Raw genomic sequence first — 22,021 nt, 5'->3', positions numbered from 1 at the left:
CGCCCTACTCTCACTAATGCAGGCACACGAGTGACCGTAATGGCCGCCGCTGCCTGCCTTATATAAGGGGGGTGGGGCTCCAGGGGCTAGTGTAGCCTAATTGGCTACACTGGGCATGCTGACTGTGATGTAGAGGGTCAAAGTTGACCCTCCATGTGCATTATGGGGCGAACCGAACTTCCGCAAAACTTCGCCTGCGGGACGCGAACGTAAACCACGGAAGTTCGCATGGAACCGTTCGCAGGCGAACCGTTCGGCCCAACTCTATGATTCGGCGAACCGTTCGGCCCAACTTGATTCAAGAAGCTTGTAACGCAACATGAAGATTGCGTGGCTAGGATATGATGAACTGTATCTATCTGTATTTCTGTTTCCTGAATAAACTCCGTAAACATTGAAGAAGTTTGAGAAAAGTCTATCTCCTGCTTGCTGTGTTGAGAGTCAAGTTATCTCACAGTCTGTGAGACGCAACTATAACAAGTTGATGGTGTCGAAGCAAGGTGATTTAGAACAGTTTCCAACAATGGTGCCGATGAACCCTTCGCCTAGCAAAACAGGCAGACGGGGCCAGGGGCCGAGGAGGTTTTCAAGGTATTCCACAGCAAAACAAGCGGAATAGACGCGGACTGGAAAAGCTTATCAACCTGATAAGCTGGTGTGGGGAGTGTGCGTGAGCCGAGCACACGGGCTGCAATTCGAGGAATCAGCGGCGAAACTCTTGGACGTTACACTGTAACTGAATGTACACACAGTTACAAGCCTAAACCTGGGTCAGAAGGAACCCTCCGAGGCTACGGCTGCTCGCAACTGCCGCTGGAGATCGATCCGCTAAGAGGGGAGGTGGGAGGCCCCCCCCCCCCCCCCCAGACGTTTAGGAGACCAATTTGAGTTTCGCGGAGGGAAAGTTGCGAGAGCTGTTGAATTGCGAAGAGTCCGCAGAGCAGGCATGTATGATTTACGTTGTTATATGGCGTTATCTGTGTTGTATTTGGTGTTATAACAATGGAGTGGTTAATATGTACATTCTGTGTTAATTGCAGCTTGGAGGCTGCGTGCTTCATTTCATCAAGCCACATTTCCAGGTGACAAAGAGGGTGGGGAGAGCGATCTTGGGGGAGGGAAAGCCAACACAGGGAACCCCATCCACACTACACGGGTCACAACAGGGGACGATATTACACAGTCCATATGCAGCCGCTTATCCTCATGCTAGTTGGGTAAGTGAAGAGGTATTCTTAATTGAAAGATTGCAGAGAGTACAGTCTTCCCAACCTCTGGTACATATTGTGCCTCAGGACATAAGGGGGGAAGAGGTCCAATCAGGACAGTTGGGGACATATTTTGTCAGGGAGATGATTAAAGATCCTGTCCAACTGAGATTGGACAAGGGGAGGTATATCGATTTTTCTGGAGAAGGATCTTTTGCATGGAAGCTTCAAGATGTTTGGGTGAACAAATGGAAACGGTGCAACATTCCTTTAGGCACCGCCACTTCCTTAGTTCCCACCTCAACACATGTCTTACACCATGACCTGAGAGGTCAAACTTTTTTGGTGCTAGACGGGGAGGTGAAACGAGTAGAGTTGTCCTCATGCGGGCAATTCTCACAGAGGTACCTGCGTTTGCCGGGGCAAGTCAAATTTAGTGAAGAAGCCTGCAGGCTCAATAACGCAGAATGCGAGGCTACCATTGAAAAGATCCACCCTGAAGCCAAACCGATAGTTCTGGTGGCTGAAGGAAAGGTTTGTTTTTTTAGCATCATGTCTAAGGACACATTCAAGGTACATTTTCATAACTGTTCCGATAAGGACGATCTGTCAAGGGGAATATATTGGGTGAGCGGAGATCCCACATGGATCCAGTCATCCAGGTTTGATGACGTTATTTCTCAAATTGTTAAGAGAACTCTAAAGTTCAAAGTTTCACGGGAAGTTCCCCTCCTGCAGGAGAACACAACATGGGCCAAAGGGGAACAGGGTTTGATTCAAGATGACCACACTTTGTTACAACGGTTAAACAAACAGTATACTTAGTTAGAGGTAAGATTTCACCATGATCCAGGTGATCTTAACGAGGTAGAACACAAAAATAAGCAGGTGAGTTCCAGTCTGACCTGGTGGAAAAGGTTTCCGGTGATGTTCCAGGGACACTCGGACTGGGCCTCTGCAGGTCAAAAGTTCTTCCTACACCCACTGGTCGTCTGGATGGGGATGACAACTTTAGGCATCATTATCCAGGTGAGGTTGTGTGTTAAAATTACGTAAAACAAATTAACCTGGTCAAGAGATTGGTGCCTCATAAACAATCTCATGAACCAATATTTTTAAATTAAGGGATATACAGGGTTACGGGTATAGGTTTAGTAGTACCGGTGATGGAGCTGATTGTATAAAGGCGCTCTTTTAGAAGGCACCTGGCACTGCTCCATTGAGTAACAAACAAACGAGTTTCATTTTTCTGTGGTCATGCAAGTTTGTGAGTGATACGCAAGTGACGCAAATGCTGAGCATGTGGTATAGAGGGATTTAGAAGTAGGGCCTCCCCAGAGAGCCTGGTTACAGGAAGACCAAGAGGTCTTGCTCTCTCTTCCAGGGATAACTGCCGAGAGCAGAGAAGTTGTGTGAGCACGAACATCGAAAAGTGAAACATAAAGGAAAGAAACCAGGTACGGTTAGGTTCAGAAGTTGGGATCTGCGGATCAAGCCTTTTTAGGGGGGATTGTTATAATTTAAGTAGGCCTCAGTTATTTGGACTGAGTTAGTCAAAAAGGCTTGAGGAGCAGACCTGCCCTTTAAGGGGATTTTCTCTTAGAGAGAAAATCTTCAGTTCTGTCAGAACTAGAACATACCAAGAAGCTGTTCTATGGACAAGGCCACAGGTCTCCCTGACCTGGGCATGTACGCCACTAGAACAATAAACATCAGCCATGTTTTATAAACACCCACATTCCTGTATGTATGTCAGAAGCCTCATTGAATATTAATCGAGTAGGTGTGTATGATGACATCACGAGTGGGTCCACCAATAGTCTGATCTAGGGGATGGTGTCATATTTAACTCTTTCCTAGTCTATATTAAAGCCTGAGTGAGCTATGGGAGCTCACTCTGCTTCTTACTTTCACACTAGCTCGCAAGGCTGACTGGGACCTCTAAGTATTTCATTCTTTTCTGTAATCTGATATAATGTATGCTGTACATAGGTAGTCTAGTGTAACTTAGGTTAGAAAGAAGGTACCTGATTGACTTCAGCAGGAAGTCTAATCAAGAAGCTTGTAACGCAACATGAAGATTGGCGTGGCTAGGATATGATGAACTGTATCTATCTGTATTTCTGTTTCCTGAATAAACTCCGTAGTCATTGAAGAAGCCTGAGAAAAGTCTATCTCCTGCTTGCTGTGTTGAGAGTCAAGTTATCTCACAGTTTGTGAGACGCAACTATAAGAAGTTGATGGTGTCGAAGCAAGGTGGTTTAGAACAGTTTCTAACAGTGGTCAAGGGGTAAAACCCCTCAGTTGGGAAGTGGTTAATCCCAGTCACCCAGTAACCAACAGTGCAAAATTCGAGAACCCTGCCTTTAAGGCTACGTTCACATTATGAAACGCAGATGGCCATGCATTCGGAACGCAACGTGTATAAACACATGCCATCACTGCATGGTCCAGAATGCATGCAGTGTAAACATCAGACAGTGCAGTCTATACACTGTCTGATGTCGTGCGTGTTGGCCTCCCGCACATGTTGCTGAAATCCAGATGGCAACGTGTGCAGTGTGAACAGGGCTTCACAGACTAGTGATTAACTAGTGATTAAGGGCTGCAGTTTACATTTTCCCAGGGAAATCTGTTTTTTACTCCACTAAGTTTTTGTAACCTTGACACACACTATTACTCAATGACCAAGTTTGTGAGTTTTCGGGCTCCTTGCATTAAAATTGTGTGAATGGAAGCAGTTTATCTAGCAAAGAAATCTGATTAGCTGTTTGTGGCACCACCCTTTTAGTAAATTTGTACCCCAGTTACTCAATGACGTAATGACTGTAGAAGGTTTGAGGCCTGTGTCATTAACAGTGTAAGGATGGCAGCAGTTTCAATATCCCCCTTGAAAATCAATAGGTGAATTTTGATTGGCTGTTGTAGGCTCCACCTACTTTTCTGAATATTAATCCCAGGCACCCAGTGGCCAACTTTATCAAGTTTGGGAACCCTGCCATTAACAGTAAAAGAATGGTTGCAGTTTATATTTTTCCATGTAAAAAATGTAGTTATTGGCACCACCTACTTTTTCTAACCTTGACATACAGTCACTCAATTACCAAGTTTATGAGCTTTGGGGTCCTTGGTATCAATAATTTCTGTATTCCTATTGAAATTACACAAATGTGATTGGCTGTTTGAGGCTCCACCCCTTTCTGATTTTGAACCCCAGTCACCCAGTGACCAACTGTACCAGGTTTGAGACCTCTGCCATAAACAGTGTGAAAATGGCAGCAATTTAAATATTACCCTTGAAAATCAACAGGTGAGTTTTGATTGGCTGTTGTAGGCTCTACCTATTTTCCTGAATATTAATCCCAGTCCCCCAGTGACCAACTGCCAGTGTAAGAATGGCTGCAGTTTACATTATTACAGTAAACTGTGTTTTTGGCTCTGCCCACTTTGGTAACCTTGACACACAGTCACTCAATGACCAAGTTTGTGAGCTTTCAGGTTCCTGGCATCAAAAATTTGTGAATGAAAGCAGTTTATCCACCAAGGAAATCTGATTGACTGGTTGTGGCCCCGCCCCTTTAGAGAATTGGGACCCCAGTCACCCAATGACGGACTGTAGCAAGTTTGAAGCCTCTGCCATTAACAGTGTAAGAATGGCAGCAGTTTCAATATTCCCCTTGAAAATCAATAGGTGGATTTTGATTAGCTGTTGTAGGCTCCACCCACTTTCCTGAATTTTAATCCCAATTACCCAGTGGCCAAGTGTGGCAAGTTTTAAAACCTGCGATTAACAGTCTAAGGGTCATATCCTATTCAAGGTGATAAGTAGCTTGCAGATGCGAGCTACTTATCACCTTGCCATCGCGCGAGGATTACCGGCAAATCCTATTGCCCATATCCTTCGCGCGATGGCCGATCGTTAGGGAGCATTACTCAGGCGAAAGCCTGAGCGATGCTCCCTTTTACCGAGCGATGGGGAGTGAGGTTTACGCTGTGGTGCTGTCCATCAGGACCACGGCCTCACTCCCCACACATGCGCACTCGCCCGCCGCCATCTTCCGCCGCTGCATCTGGAGGTCTCCTTTAATAAGGAGACCCCCAGAGCTCTCCGTCGGGTCGCCAAACAGTTTAGAAGCCCCCGCGCAGCTCTGCACCGGCACCCCTGCTGGCATACATACCACCGCAGATCACCCGCCGCCTCTCGCCGCAAAATCCGTTGCGTAATTACAGTGTATCTAACACTGTAATTACTGTCCGCATAGAAGGAGCCCGGGCAAAGCATCTTTGAATCTTCAGCCTGGGCTCCCCATTGGTCCGCTGTCTGAGCCATTTTATTGGTTTAGACAGCGGACCAATGGGGAGCCCAGGCTGCAGATTCAAAGATGCTTTGCCCGGGCTCCTTCTATGCCGACAGTAATTACAGTGTTAGATACACTGTAATTACGCGACGGATTTTGCGGCGAGAGGCGGCAGGTGATCTACGGCGGTATGTATGCCAGCAGGGGTGCCGGTGCAGAGCTGCACGGGGGCTTCTAAACTGTGCGACGACCCGACGGGGTGCTCTGGGGGTCTCCTTATTAAAGGAGACCCCCAGATGCAGCGGCGACGACGTGCGTTAGCTAGTTTAGACCTGCTTTTTGCAGGTCTAAGCTAACGCTCATGTCTGCCGGGAAGCATCGCTTCCCGGAGACATGATAAGGGTAATTGGATTCGGTGTTAAGAACTCGCTGGGCGATTATATCGCCCAAGCGAGTTCTTTTCCGCCTGGGGGGGGTCTAAAGTTTTATTAGATTAGGCGATGCCCCCATCGCCTAAGTTAAGAACTCACCAGTGCTTAGCGCTGGCGAGTTCAGCAATAGAATATGGCCCTAAGAATGGCTGCAGTTTACATTTTCCCATTGAAAATGAATGGCTGAAATTTGATTGTCTGTTTTATGCTCCGCCCACTTTTCCTGGATTTGTAACCTCTGTCACCAAGTGACCAACTGTGCCAAGTGTGGGGACTCTGGCTTGATTACTGTGAGAATGACAGCCTTTTACATTTTTTCCATTGACATGAATGGGTGAAATCTGATTAGCTGCTTATAGCTTCACCCAGGTGTGCAGGGGGGACGCGAGACCCCCAGAACATATCATCCCAGTTAGTAAGGGAACTGTATACCAAGTTTCATTCAAATTGGTCAAGGTGTTTTTGAGGGATCGCGGCACATACATACATACATACGATTTGATATATATAGATAAGAAGCACATTGATCTGCTTCTTAAAATGGAGAGTCACCTGAAGTGAGGGGGATATGGAGACTGACATATTTATCTCCATTTAAGCAATGCACGTAGCCTGGCTGTCTAGCTGATGCTCTGCCTCTAATTCTTGTATGCTAGTTTCACACATGGGCCCATATGCAATTCACTTTTTCTTCTGAGTTTTCTCCCAGGTGATATTTTCAACACGTTGTTAATAAAATATCATTTAAACCTTCAGCAAGCAAGAAAATACTCAACATAATTTTAATTGCTCTTTTTTCACCAATTTTTTGGCACTTTTTCAATTGCAAAATGTTGAAACATTATTTTAAATAAGAGGTGAAAAATGATCCATTAGGAGAAACCTAAAAAGTAAATTGCATATGGGCCTGGGTGCGCACCCTGTCTGGCAAAACAGTCCACTGCTGCCCATCGCACTGCACCATTGCATGCAGAGTTGCTCTGTGGCAGATAGCACTGACAGGGACAGGTCAAGTACATGTACACCGCTGGTGTTACTGTAACACCAATGCGAAAGTGCGGAGGCCACGTAGAATGCAAGACCCCATACATTTACAGACGGACGCTGTGTACAGATATGCAAGACCCCATACATCTACAGATGGACGCTGTGTACATGTATGCAAGACCCCATACATTTACAGACGGACGCTGTGTACAGATATGCAAGACCCCATACATCTACAGATGGACGCTGTGTACATGTATGCAAGACCCCATACATTTACAGACGGACGCTGTGTACAGATATGCAAGACCCCATACATCTACAGACGGACGCTGTGTACATGTATGCAAGACCCCATACATATACAGATGGACGCTGTGTACAGATATGCAAGACCCCATACATCTACAGACGGACGCTGTGTACAGATATATTGGAAGTTGCCGGAGGATTGCTTAGAGATGTTGGACCGGAGCAAAATGGGAGAGTAGTGTGGCACTGGATGGGTAAGAGCAGAATTGTTATTGCAGTGTAGTGTAGCTTAGTTAGGAGTACAGCAAGAGGTTAGTGTAGTGTAATGTATAGTGTATTCTAGTCTAGTGTAGTGTGCAGTGCAGTGTGTAGTCTAGTCTAGTGTAGTGTGTAGTGAAGTACAGTGTAATGAAGTACAGTGTAGTGTAGTGTTGTGCAGTGTAACTGGTAGGAGCAACAGGGGTTAGTGTAGTGTATCTGGTTAGTGTATCTGGTTAGTGTGCTTACATAGACTAGCTTAGAGACAGCTAAGGTCCATAAGATGCCCCTTAATTTTTTTACCTCTAAACCAGTCTCTTATATTTCAGAGCATTCTATATTCCCCAAAAATATATTTGTTTACACTTTTTGGACTTTAGGCATCACCTTTAGATATTATGCAAAATATTCCCTTTTGCCCCTGTGCTGTTTTGAACTATGATATACATCCAGGGTTGTTGGCTTATATCACACACCCTTAGACGGAATTATTGGTTCTACTTAAAGGGAATCTGAAGTGAGAGGCATTTGGAAGCTGTCATATGTATTTCCTTTTATACAGTACTAGTTGCCTGCTGATCTATTTGGCTGCAGTAGTGTCTAAATCACATTCTGTACCTGAAACATGCATGTGGGTAATCTAGGCAAACTTTAGTCAGTGCACCTGAACAACATGCCTGTTCAGGGTCTATATTCTCAAAAGTTTTAGAGAAAGATGATCAGCAGGACAGCGAGACAATTTGCATTGTTTTAAAGGAAATAAAGATGGCAGCTTTCATATTCCTTTCCCATCCCTTGTCATGGGCATACCAATAGGGGATGCAGCCCATGTACCCACGGGGGGCCTGGACCCCCCCCCCCTGGGGCCCGCTCGTGGCTGTTTTGGGGGGCTGGAGGGGTCGCAGCATGAGGGGAGAGCTATGGCCACACTCAGCGGGGAGGGGGGAAGGTCCCCCCCTCCCTCACCTCGGGCTTTCCCCTCTGCGCTCCCCTCCAGCTTCAATAGCTATATAAGTGAAGCAGGCAGCAGCAGGCAAACATACCTTCCATGCGTTCCAGCGCGGACACTTCTCGCTCTAGTGACTGACGCAACTTCCTGTATAAAACAGGAAGTCGTGTCAGTCACTAGAGCGAGAAGCGTCCGGACGCACGGAAGGTATGTTTGCCTGCCGCTGCCCGCCACTCCGCTGCACTTGTATAGCTATTGAAGCTGGAGGGGAGCACAAAGGGGAAAGCCCAAGGTGACGGAGGGGGGACCTTCCCCCTCTCCCCACCGAGTGTGGCCATAGCTTTCCCCTCATGCTGCGACCCCTCCAGCCCCCCAAAACAGCCACGAGCGGGCCCCGGGGGAAGGGGGGCCCTGGGGGGAGGGGCGCCCACTCACAATTTCTGCAGGGGGGCCTGGGGGCTCTTAGTTACGCCCCTGTCCAATGTGCTTTTAATACAGCTGTTATTTTCCCTTCACAAATGCTAGAAGACTATTTGTGGGGTTCTGCGTGTAGTAAGGCTTGATGGGTAGTGATGTAAGATAGTACAACAAATAGTAAGACAAATAGTTAAGTTATGGATACTAAGAATGAGCAGGATTTTATGTAGTTACCTAAAAAGACTAGATTGCTAAAACATATTGACAAACCTGAGCATATTTTTGTTTGATGTTACTTTTACAAAATATACCCTTAGCTACTATTACCACAATACTTGGCAGATGTGCAACAATAAATGGAGCTGGAAAATACTGGGGGCACATCTGGCTATCTATAGTGGGGAGAGGGCTAACTAATACTGGGGGAACATCTGGCTAGTTATACTGGGGAGGGGGGGTTACTTAGGACTGGGGTACATCTGGCTAGCTATACTAGGAAGGGGGCTATCTCATACTGGGGCACATCTGGCTGGCTATACTGGGTAAGGAGATTACCTAAGACTGGGGCACATTTTAATGGCTATACTGGAAAGAGGGCTACTTGTAGAAACATCTAATTAGCTATACTGGGGATGGGGCTACCTAATACTTGGTGCACATCTGGCTACCTATACTGGTAAGGGGGGCTAGCAGAGGCACATCTGGCTATCTATACTAGGAAGGAGGTGCATCTAACACTAGGAGCATATCTGGTTAGTTATACTGGGGAGGGTGGTTTCCTAATATGGGGGGCACATCTGGCTACCTCTGCTGGGGCAGGTGACTGGAGAGCTCCTGGAGGGAACTAACAGACTGAGGGAAACCCCTGGAAGAGCAGCGGAAAGGTGAGTGAGGCAGGGAGACTGACAGGGAACAGGAGTAGGCTCAGGGAGGCAGGCCAGGAAGTGCAAGCTGGGAAACAGGGATGGATGGATGAATAGCAGACAGGAGTCTGACTAGGAGTGCAGGGATCCTGGTTAGGCTGCAGGCAGGTTAGCAGGCAGGCTAAATCAGAAAGACAGGCAGGTGTAGCAAAGGGATAAGCCAAAAAGGGTAAACAACTTGGAGGGGGAGATCCTGGTAGAAGGGAAGCAAAAAGGGAAATGACTTGGAGGGGAACAGCAATCGAATGCCTTGGCTGATGACCAGGGATGCAACAGCATCCATCTGTGAGAGTGCTGGGCTTTTATAGCCGTCCTCTTAATTAAGGACAGTTGCAGTACCACCTACAGTGGCTGCACAAAAGGGGATCTGGCAAGCGCGCGCCTAGCAACAGAGGGAGACGGCAGCACCAATGAGGAAGTTGGGCTGGCGTCTCTCCGCCATGCGGGGAGATGGATGAGGAGCTGCATGGGGCTCGGTGGCTGGAGTGCAACGAGAAATTATTACACTCCACCATTGCAGGAGAGCCAATCACATTATTTCAAACATTGCTTAGTATTTGCTTTTAATGGAAATTAGGTGTCTTCCAAAAATTCTTTACACAAAAATATTACTTGCATAATACCCACCAGCCAACATCAATATGTATTCTTGTACTCTTGATCCAATTGAATTGATGGCTGTACAGTTATAGCGTCCAAAGTCATTGTCTGATATCGGAGTTATCTTAATAAAAAATAAAAGAGTGTTAGTATTTATTTCCTACATGCAATAACAAATGTATATATTAGATTAAATTCAGAGTTACAGCCAAACAGGGCATAAACATGACCATTTAGTATATATGGAGCTTGATTCACAAAAGCATGCTAACACTTAGCACGCCCATGCAAAGCTCCTTTGCACGTGATATCATGCGCGTAAAGCTTAACGCGTGTAAACTATTGACTTCACGCAAAGTCAATAGTTTACACACGTAAAGTTTTGCACGCATTACATTGCGTGCAAACCAGCTTAGCATGGGCGTGCTAAGCATACACTCTAATAGGTGAACACGTGAATCGCTGTAGTTTTCACGTGCAAAGTACGTGTCCGGCGTAATGGCATAAACTTTGCACGTGCAAAATGCTTAGCACGCAAGTTTGCACGTGCAAAGCATCAACACATGATAACTGAGTTATCACCGGTTAGTGAATCGAGCCCATGGTCCTAAAAGATGCAAGTATTTTTTAAATAGATCATGCTGACTCTCATCTATAAACAATTTGCTGTTATTGCAGCTAACATTACAGCTCAGTTTTGGATACAAACAACACAGTGGTTTGAGAAGATAAAAATTGAACTGTACTGTGGAAAATACTGTAGACAGTGGAAAACACTTTAAAATGTATAGTAAATACAATACACTTAGACATTAATAAAGAAAAAAAACATAATATTTCCACAAAAGTATTTCTGAAGTTATGGTTGTGCAATATTGAAATCCCTTAAAATAAATGAAGATAATCCAAAGACATCCTACTTTAGTTTGAAGTTTTTGTTGTAGTTGCAGTTTTTTAAATAATGTAGGTAGACAAAACACAGTTTTGTAAAAGTAACACCTTTTCATGGCTAACATACATTTAAGTTTTGCAAGCTTTCACAGATCTAGTCCTCTTCATCAGGCATATTTCCAGATGTTAGCCAAAGTAAAACACTGCATGCAGGTGAATAGTAAGCACCAAGATGACAGTTGTGCTTGTTACTATTTAGCAGTTAGGTGTTTGGTGGGCAGTAGGCTGGAGCCAGTGAGCTCATGCAAGTAAATATGAAGCCAAGCAGACTTCTAAAAATCATGACGTTTAGTCCATCATGTTCAATAAGGTGTCATGAATCCCATTCCACAATTTAAACCTTCTGTTAATGTCTTGGTCATTTTCATAAATTTTTACTCTTAAAATGTTCTTGATTGTTGATTTTTACATTTAAGGATAAGTACTTTCAGATCTTGTATGTCTTTTTCTGGTTCACAGAAGTGTTGGGCCACTGGTGTGTCTTTTTATCCTCATGTTACCCTCATTATTTTTAAAGCAGTGATGGTTCATTCTTGTACACAATTTTAGTCCTATTTCTTCTATATAGATTCTTCTTGAGGAGCAATTTGTCAACAACATTCGATGCCTCACAGGAAAATTATTCTGGTATTTAATGATATTTCTGTGAATTTGTTATTTGTGCTTGGCTTGTGCACAGGCTATAAGGACATGTCTCCCACCTTCTGTTTTTTCAAGGTAATGTGCCTGAAGTTCCTTGTGTTAATAGTGCACTTCTGATGATCTTTATTGTCACAAACTGCGAGGTTGTCTGAAAGCAAACATTGGTAATTTAGGAACAAATTCCTTCAGGTATTGGTCTTTATGAAATATTGATTGTAGGGCTTTCGATATATTCCTCAGTGTCTTTAATTTGGGGTTTTAGGTGAGATGAGCAATATTGGGACTCTTGTTTTCAGTGTATTTGAAGAGTTCATCTCTGGGTTTTGAATCTGCTCAGTGTATTTGATCATCAACAATTTGTGGATGATATCCCTGATCTATAAATATATTACTTAGTAACATAAGTTAACATGGTACAGAAACTCTTTTGCTACTAGTTTTTTTTGTTTGTTTTTAATATAAAGACTAATATCATAACCAGATTTTTGAACATTTTTGGTTACTAGTGTGTACTTCCATGTAAACAGTATTCATTTTTCTTTTGTTTCTAGTATAGTTCCTTTCTGATAAATAGCGGTTAAACATTTCAATGTTATAGTTTTTTGTTGTACATCTAATTTTTTGTTTATCACACTGAACTTATGTGAAGTTTTTACTATCGCCATAGGTAGTCACACACTGTGATGTTTTTTTCTAGTAAATGGAATTTCAGTTTAACCACTTGATGACCCACCCTTTACCCCCCCTTAAGGACCAGCGTGGTTATTAGTGATCTGTGCTGGGTGGGCTCTACAGCCCCCAGCACAGATCAGGGTGCAGGCAGAGAGATCAGATTGCCCCCCTTTTTTCCCCCCTATGGGGATGATGTGCAGGGGGGGTCTGATCTCTTCTGCCTGCGTGTGGCTGGCGGGGGGGGGCACCTCAAAGCCCCCCTCCGTGGCGAAATTCCCCCCTCCCTCTCCTACCTGTCCCCTCCCCGGTGATCCGGGCTGCACAGGACGCTATCCGTCCTGTGCAGCCAGTGACAGGACGTCCCCTGTCACATGGCGGCGATCCCCGGCCGCTGATTGGCCGGGGATCGCCGATCCGCCTTACGGCGCTGCTGCGCAGCAGCGCCGTACAAATGTAAACAAAGCGGATTATTTCCGCTTGTGTTTACATTTAGCCTGCGAGCCGCCATCGGCGGCCCGCAGGCTATTCACGGAGCCCCCCGCCGTGATTTGACAGGAAGCAGCCGCTCGCGTGAGCGGCTGCTTCCTGATTAATCAGCCTGCAGCTGGTGACGCAGTACTGCGTCGCTGGTCCTGCAGCTGCCACTTTGCCGACGCACGGTATAAGCGTGCGGTCGGCAAGTGGTTAAGATTAAAAAATAAAAAATCGGAGACAAAGGGCCATATCCTATTCAAGGTGATAAGTAGCTTGCAGATGCGAGCTACTTATCACCTTGCCATCGCGCGAGGATTACCGGCAAATCCTATTGCCCATATCCTTCGCGCGATGGCCGATCGTTAGGGAGCATTACTCAGGCGAAAGCCTGAGCGATGCTCCTTGTTACCGAGCGATGGGGAGTGAGGTTTACGCTGTGGTGCTGTCCATCAGCACCACGGCCTCACTCCCCACACATGCGCACTCGTCCGCCGAACATCGCCGACATCTTCCGCCGCAGCATCTGGGGGTCTCCTTTAATAAGGAGACCCCCAGAGCTCCCCGTCGGGTCGCCGCACAGTTTAGAAGCCAGCGCGCAGCTCTGCCGGGCTCCTCTGTCATACGTACCGCCGCCGATCACCCGCCGCCTCTCGCCGCAAAATCCGTCACGTAATTACAGTGTATCTAACACTGTAATTACTGTGCGCATAGAAGGAGCCCGGGCAAAGCATCTTTGAATCTGCAGCCGGGCTCCCCATTGGTCTGCTGTGTGAGCCATTTTATTGGTTCAGACAGCAGACCAATGGGGAGCCCGGCTGCAGATTCAAAGATGCTTTGCCCGGGCTCCTTCTATGCGCACAGTAATTACAGTGTTAGATACACTGTAATTACGTGACGGATTTTGCGGCGAGAGGCGGCGGGTGATCGGCGGCGGTACGTATGACAGAGGAGCCCGGCAGAGCTGCGCGCTGGCTTCTAAACTGTGCGGCGACCCGACGGGGAGCTCTGGGGGTCTCCTTATTAAAGGAGACCCCCAGATGCTGCGGCGACGACGTGCGTTAGCTAGTTTAGACCTGCTTTTTGCAGGTCTAAGCTAACGCTCATGTCTGCCGGGAAGCATCGCTTCCCGGAGACATGATAAGGGTAATTGGATTCCGTGTTAAGAACTCGCTGGGCGATTATATCGCCCAAGCGAGTTCTTTTCCGCCTGGGGGGGTCTAAAGTTTAATTAGATTAGGCGATGCCCCCATCGCCTAAGTTAAGAACTCGCCAGTGCTTAGCGCTGGCGAGTTCAGCAATAGAATATGGCCCAAAGAGTTAATTTTGAACAGTCAAAACTAAGATACTGTAAGATCAAGTCAGTTGATCCATCAGTCATTCATGAAGTGTGGATACATAAAGAAATGGGTCTTCATAGACTTGGTGTATTTTTGTTTATTTCTATATTAAGTAAATCCTTGTCTGTGTCCAACTTTGCTTGCTATATATCCTCAAGGAATTACTTTAAAAAAAGTGGTCTAATGAAAATGTGTTCCATATGTCTTGATTCATGTGTGCTTAAATTACATTAAATTCCAATGTATTGTAAAACAAAATGACCAGAGACAGTACTTTCCTACACGCAATAACAGTATTGATTGTAAAGCATCTCAGAATTATTCAATAATCATTTATAATAATGTCAATAAAACTCCTGAATTGTCAAGAAATGTAGCTTACCAAAACATATTAAAAATAAGAGCCATAAAATAAAATTCATAAACACATAAGAGTTGGTAATGTTTTAATCTGTACTGTAGTGGAACCTCTATAACTAGTAACCCACTCCTTTCTGTCCCAAATATAAAATGCAAAAAAACCTTTAACTTTCAGTAATACTGGCATTAAAACAATGTAAATATTGCTAAATCTAGTGCCGAAACCTGCAATCTATTCAGTGGTGCTATTACTTCCTTACAAGATCCTCAAATGTTAAAGAATTCCGGAAGTGACATTTGACATGATAAGATAAACATGGGTACATTTAGCACAAAGCCTATTTATAACCTGCCTGTGTCCACTTTTTATTTTTCTGCATTCAAAACGTTAACAAGGCAGTATTATCTATATGAAACTAAAGCAGTCACACAGAAAGCCCAAAGCAGAGTAGCTCTCGAAGATTAAATAAAAGCTAATGTGTTTTATCTGGGTGAATAAACACTACTAATAACAAAAGCTGGACAGTTTAAATGTTCATTAGTTACCGAATATAGGAACATAATACAACAGAGAGGTTCTAAATACTTTTGCTGCTACCCACACAACTGATTATCTCATAAGTTCAGGTTTGCTTTTAAAGGGAAATTCCATAATAAAACAGAAATGTTGCACCATCACATTTCAAGCTCAAAAACCATGTAAAAAAATAAAAACAAAAAACAAACACACCCCTGGCAGTTATACAGCCTCAACTTTCTTTTGGCAATAAAGTTTTTTTTTTTTCCAAGCACTGTGGTTATCAATTGGACGTGGGGATGTGGAATGTGTTTAAAATCTCTTTTGGTGAGCTTTCAACTAAGACTTAGTCTAAAATTAGTCCATATTGATATATTCTAAAACATATGTTTAGGCATGAAACATATATTATGTGCCTACATATAAATCTATGATGTAAAACAACTTGAATATTTAGAAATAACATATTACATTGGCATATAATCTGAAAAAAACTCAGTTCAAAAGTAATGTGCATGATTAGCTTCTCAGATGCTAATTAGTTGGACTAAATGTAATGATTCGATGTAATATGCATGCACTGTTTATTTTAAGTTTATGACATTTTTGTCTAAATTAAATGTTATATTTGCAAAGCAATGTGAAAAAAAGTCTTACAAACTATGTGATTTTATTGTAAATGCTTCATTTAGTTCTTAATGAATAAATCAATGTATTCATCTTATGTGTCTTGTCTTGATTATTTTAATTACCGTACAGTGGTGATAAATGATCTATTGATGAGCAATCAATTTTGATTCTGATCTTATAAAATATTTTTTTTTAAAGCAACAATAGCACAGTGTATATAATAAAAAACTAAATCCAAAATAATTTACATTTTAACTATATTGTCTATTGTCATCTTTATGCAGACACCACAATGTGTACTTAAAATAAGAATGAGGACCTCTCCATCAGGAAAATATGTAAAGCTTGCATTGTTGACTTGATTATTCAAACATACTGTATTCCAGACCCATTTTCCCCAAAAAAGGGTTGGATGCTGTGTAAATTATATGTAAACAGAATATGATTTGCACATCATTCAAACATTATTATGTAATTAAAATACAAAACATATCAAATGTTGAAAATGAGAAAGCTTATTGTCTAATGATACATTATTATTATTATTATTATAATTATTATTAATTTATAAAGCACCAACATATTCCGTGGCGCTGTACAAAGTAAGAAACAAACATGGGGTACATAATAATACAGACAATGCTATACACCAAAATACAAGATACATAATTAGTGACAAAATACAAAGAATGATACAAAAGCAAATTATAGAATTGGTGATGACAGTGATAAAATTAACATGATGAATAAAATGTATGATGGTTACCAAGACACAAAAGGGGGAGAGAACCCTGCCCGTGTGGGCTTACAATCTAAAGGGAATGGGGGGAAACAAGAGGAGGGGTAGTATGCAGCAAATATATAGAGGCTGTGTGTTTTAGGATACCTAGTAGGAGTGCAATTTGGTCTTAGAACAAAGGGAAGTGGCCTAAGGTAGCGCATATGCTTGTCGGAACAAGTGTGTTTTTAGAGAGCGTTTAAAGGCAACAAAGGTTGGCGAGTGACGGATGTTTTGTGGGAGGGCATTCCAGAGGAGGGGTGAAGCGCGTGCAAAATCTTGTAAGCGTGAATGTGAGGAGGTGATTCTAGAGGAAGACAACAGAAGATCACGTGCCAATTTGAGATTGCGATTGGGTTTGTATCTGGAAATTAGTGAGGATATGTACCGGGGAGAGAGATTGTGGAGAGCTTTGTAGGTTAGGAGTTTGAACTGAATCCTCTGGTTAATTTGCAGCCAGTGAAGAGCTTGACAAAGAGGGTCGGCAGAGGAAGATCAAGAAGAAAGATGAATGAGACGAGCAGCTGAGTTCAGTACCGACTGGAGCGGGGCCAGTCTGTTAGAAGGCAGTCCACAGAGTAGTATGTTGCAGTAGTCCAGATGAGAAATTGTGAGAGCATGTATTAACATTTTACTTGTGTCTTGAGTGAGAAAAGGACGGATGTGAGATATGTTTTTGGCAGGAGCTGGTTATGGAGTGAACATGAGGAATAAAAGAGAGAGATGAGTCGAATATCACCCCCAAGCACCGAGCTTTGGGAACTGAAGTTATGGGAGTGTTATTAACATTTATTGTTACTTCAGGCAGGGAGGTGGACAGAGACGGTGGAAAAATTATTAGTTCAGTTTTACTCATATTAAGTTTTAGGAAGCGAGAGGACATGAAGGAGGATATAGCAGACAAGCAGTCAGGAACACGTTTAAGGAGGGAGTTAAGGTCTGGGGCAGAGAGGTACAGTTGTGTATCGTCTGCATAGAGGTGGTATTGAAACCCGAATTATGTTCACTCTTCAGGTTTTTATTAAGATGTTTTGTTTTTGTTTTTCAAGGTAAGGACTTTTTTGTTTTTGTTTGTTTTTTTCAGTAAAATGATGCACATTTGCAATCTGAATGTATTACAACAGTAAAATAGTTTGGGTGGGGCTACCTGTCACCCACTAAAAACAATTGGTGCATTATCAAAATAAATACATACAACAAAGGAGACTCCAAAATATTTACCAGCTTATATCAGGCAAACATGGGGAATTTCACTTTCAGAACTAAGCAACTGGTCTCCTCAGCTACCAAATATATACAGACTTTTGTTAAAAGAGGAGGCAATACAATACAATAGTAAACATGCTCCACTTAGTTTTTCAATGTACTACTGGCAACAAAAATCTGTATATCTATCTATCTATCTATCTTATCTTATCTTATCTTTCTATCTATCTATCTATCTATCTTATCAATAATGGCCCTCATGTTTTAAATATAATATGTTATCTTTGTAAAGTTTTCAAATGAATACATAGGCTATCATTCATAAAGCATTCCCGCATGTGGTAATGCTGAAAACAGTTGACTTTACCGACCACTTAGCAAAATGTCAATTCATAAAAGTTGTTACCACATGAAAAGCTGAAATTCCTGAGCAGTAAGGTAAATTACCGCCTTGTGCGGTGATTATCTCAACACATGTCACTAAATGTCAATTTATAAAGATTAGAGCAGGCGGTATTGGAACAGAGAATACCGCTTGCTTTGAAGAGGTGATAAGGGTGCGGATAACAGCAAAGTTAATAGAGACAGATCTCCCAGGCAGCAGCGGTAAGAGCAGAACAAAAAAGGCTTTCCAGAATACCCCAGGCTGTGTTTTTTAACCTCTTGGGTACCTGTTTTCTTATGTTTTTTTACATCAGAAAGCCTGCATGTGTAACATTTCTTGAAGTTCTTCTAAGCAGTGGCAATTAAATAGATTGTTTAGAAAGACTAATGGACAGATTCAGGGTAAAAAATTCACATCTAAAGGGAAGTTGGGGATGCCTCTTTAATTGTAATGCGGTCTCTGCACGGAGGAAATGTATCAACTCAGGCAGCTTCTCATCTTACCGCCAGCTTAGTTCGGGAAATCACCGAACATCTATCGCAACTGTAAACATTTTTATGAATTAGCACACACAAGTCTAAAATACCGAATCTTTTTTACAGAACATACTGTTATGAATAATAGCAATTGTATGCAGGATTTGCAAATCATTGCAATTTAGAATTTATAATGTTTCCAATGTTTTTGGAAATAGAGTTGTATTGGAGTCAGAACATACCAAACAGAATAAGTGAAATTTAAAGAGGAACTGAACTCAGAATATTAAAACAGAGCATTGCAATCCATGTTAAAAATTGCAGGCAAAAACAGTACACTATATGTACAAAAATATGTGAATGAACTATAATATACAATTATATTGATAAGCCACACCCTCTGTGACTTACTCTGCCGTACGCAGGGACAGTTGCCTATTATTATATAGGATTTATATAGCGCCATCTTTCGCAGTGCTGTACAGAGCATATTGTCTTGTCACTAAACTATCTTTTTCCCTCTCTTTCAGCTTTTCTCTCCTCACCATTTCTCCCCGTCTCTGCATAAGGGCTCAGACACACTATAAGCGCTTTTCTGAGCGATTTTACCACGATCGCAATTTTAATGTAAGTCAATGGGAGCCCTGATGACTAAAAAGTGCTCATAAAAGCGCTTATAGTGCTTCACAGTGTAAAAAGGACTGAACAAGTTTTTCCCTGAAAAAACATGAATATATATGTTTCACTGTTAATGCTTCACTCTATATAAAACTAAACAAATGTCCACTAAAACATATAACAGTCCTTCTTACACTGTGAAGCACCAAACCTCTTTTAGTGTGTATGTGAGCTGATAACGAGAGGGGGACATTGGTCTTGATTTACAAAGCCGTGAAGTGCTGCGATCGCGGACATTTGCGCGCGATAACGCTGACTTTTGCATGCGCAAAAGTCCACGTTATCGCGTGCAAATGTCTACGGTCGCGCGATTGCGGCACTTTGCATGCGCAAAAGTCTGCGAGCGGCACTTCACGTGCTAACTGTTTAGCACGCCTGTGCTAAACAGTTAGCATGGCTTTTTGAATTAAGCCTATTGTGTATCTAAAAGGGTTGCTTTTTGGGAAAAAAAAGTTTTTTCTGAAATTAGCAAGAGTGAAGTAATATCAGTGAAGCGCTTCACAGTGTAAAAAGGACTGAACACGTTTTTTCCAGAAAAAACATGAATGAATATATATGCTTCACTGTTAATGCTTCACTCTATATAAAACTAAACAAATATCCAATAAAAAAATATAACAGTCCTTTTTAAACTGTGAAGCGCCAAACCTCTATCAGTGTGTATGTGAACTGATGTGCGAGAGGGGGAGATTGTGGGTTGCTTTTTGCTTTTTGGCAAAAAAAAAAAAAGTTTTTCCTGAAATTAACAAGAGTGAAGTAATAAAAGGGAGAGCTGCATGACTACAGGACATGATATGGGATCTGGCACAAAACGAATGGTGAAAGCTACAGGATGACAAGCAGACAATCTCACACTGCAGGAAGCATAGTTAGAGAAAAAATAATACTTTATCAAGGCATGTGCCAGTACAGTGCAGGGCAGCAGCAGAAGCCACAGCTGTCACTTTCCTGTAACAGGGTGACTGATGATGACCTCATGACACTGGGCTGCAAATCTCATTCTGTGGGTGTGAATGGGCATGTCTAACTCCAACTGTAACACCGCCCACAGAATCAGACTCTGAACCTCCCGTGGAGGGAGAGCTGCAAAATGGAAGGAGAGAGTTGCAAGATGGAGCCTGCCATTCTCTTTTATTCATAGTTGTATTGCACAAATATGTCTACTTTTATATTGCCCTTCTCAAGTGTTTTGTGTCTAATCATTCATTTCAAAGGGGTGAGGAGGCTCAATTTAGTGACTTTTTTTGGTTCAGTTCCTCTTTAAATACCAAAAAGTGGAAAAAAAGTCTTACTTTGTTAAAATAAATACATTAAAATATCTGATATTTTAAAATAAACATAAAGGACCTCAACTGCATACAACTACATATTGTCTTTAGTAAACCACCTTCATAAAATGCATTAAAATTTAAATGTGTGTTATTAAAACAAAAAAAAACCTTTAAATATACAAAAATCTGTTTTAAAATGTCAAAAGAAGACATTTAAACATAAAAAAAAATCTGTTTTCAAAACTTTTATATTTACAACTTACTACAATACAATTGTAATGCATGGTAGGCAGCCATATTGTGATTTTTTTTTAAATGCTGCAGTTGTTATTTACATTCAAATTAAACTAACACATATATGTAGTATTTTTAAAAAGACAAAATTTGTAAAGTCTAAGATTTGACTCGAGTTTTTGTAAAGTGAAATTTGTAGGCAATTACAAATTCATGTAGTGAGACGTTAAATTATTTACATACTTGAAATTGGCTGCACTGCGTAAAAATGGTTTATAATTGTGGTTGATATCACCTTAGTGTGCATAATTAGATTATCCCATTGGCTTAATTCATCAGACCACCACCTCAAACAGCCCATCAGGCTGCGTGACTATCAATTCCACAGCAGGTCACTGATATGATGAAAGCAGAAGTGGCAGATGTAAACATTTGCTCTAATCTAACAGAAGCCTGATGGGAATTGTGTAATACTGAGAGGTTGCACAAGTCATTAATGAGAAAATTATGCAAAGTTTGTATAGAAAAAAATGGACCATCACTATATTTACTGAGTATATAAATAAGCTGAACAAACATTTAAAATATCTGTATTGTACTAGCGGAAAGTATTGTGATGGTCATATATATCTTTAGTCAGAACAATATATTTAGGCTTTCTTTTAGCTGAGACATTTGTGTGTCACAAAACATGGTGTGTGCTCATAACCAAGCAGCACCTGACTCAGAATGGTCGCGAAAAAGCCCCTCGGCAAATAGAAAAGCACAGCATGTGAATCTGCAGTACCAGAATATGAAGGCCCAAAGCATTGTAGATTACCTCTTGCTCCCACTAAGAGGTGTTAGTCCACCTACAAACGCTTATGTGTTAACAGGGGTGCTGTGTGTAGGCCCCCTCATGGCACCAGAAAAGTAAGGCAGTACAGGCAGTGCTCCAAGTACACTGGTTGCCTGGAATTACCACCAACTGCACCCAGATTTACAGAAGCACATAAATCTCCCCCAAGTGCTGCTACCACCCGAGAGAGCCATCCACAACCTCTTCCCCAAGAAAGAAGCCTAAACTGTCACAAAGGAGTTGCATAAT

At 42.5% G+C, this 22,021-nt stretch overlaps 1 protein-coding gene across 2 annotated transcripts in view; it reads right to left on the bottom strand.

The window, feature by feature from the left end:
* The window catches only part of NCAM2 (neural cell adhesion molecule 2), a 447,029-nt gene that overhangs the window by 76,359 nt on the left and 348,649 nt on the right, over positions 1–22,021 (bottom strand). For both annotated transcript variants that reach the window (XM_068270575.1, XM_068270576.1), the window contains exon 11: positions 10,351–10,447. In XM_068270575.1, coding sequence (XP_068126676.1) covers positions 10,351–10,447 — 97 coding nt within the window. The remainder of the gene's footprint in view (positions 1–10,350; positions 10,448–22,021) is intronic.

The sequence above is a fragment of the Hyperolius riggenbachi genome, chromosome 2, assembly GCF_040937935.1.
Source record: "Hyperolius riggenbachi isolate aHypRig1 chromosome 2, aHypRig1.pri, whole genome shotgun sequence".
In the NCBI taxonomy this organism is placed as follows: Eukaryota; Metazoa; Chordata; class Amphibia; order Anura; family Hyperoliidae; genus Hyperolius; species Hyperolius riggenbachi.
Note: the sequence above shows the minus strand (reverse complement) of the source record. Positions and strands in the feature narration are given on the sequence as shown.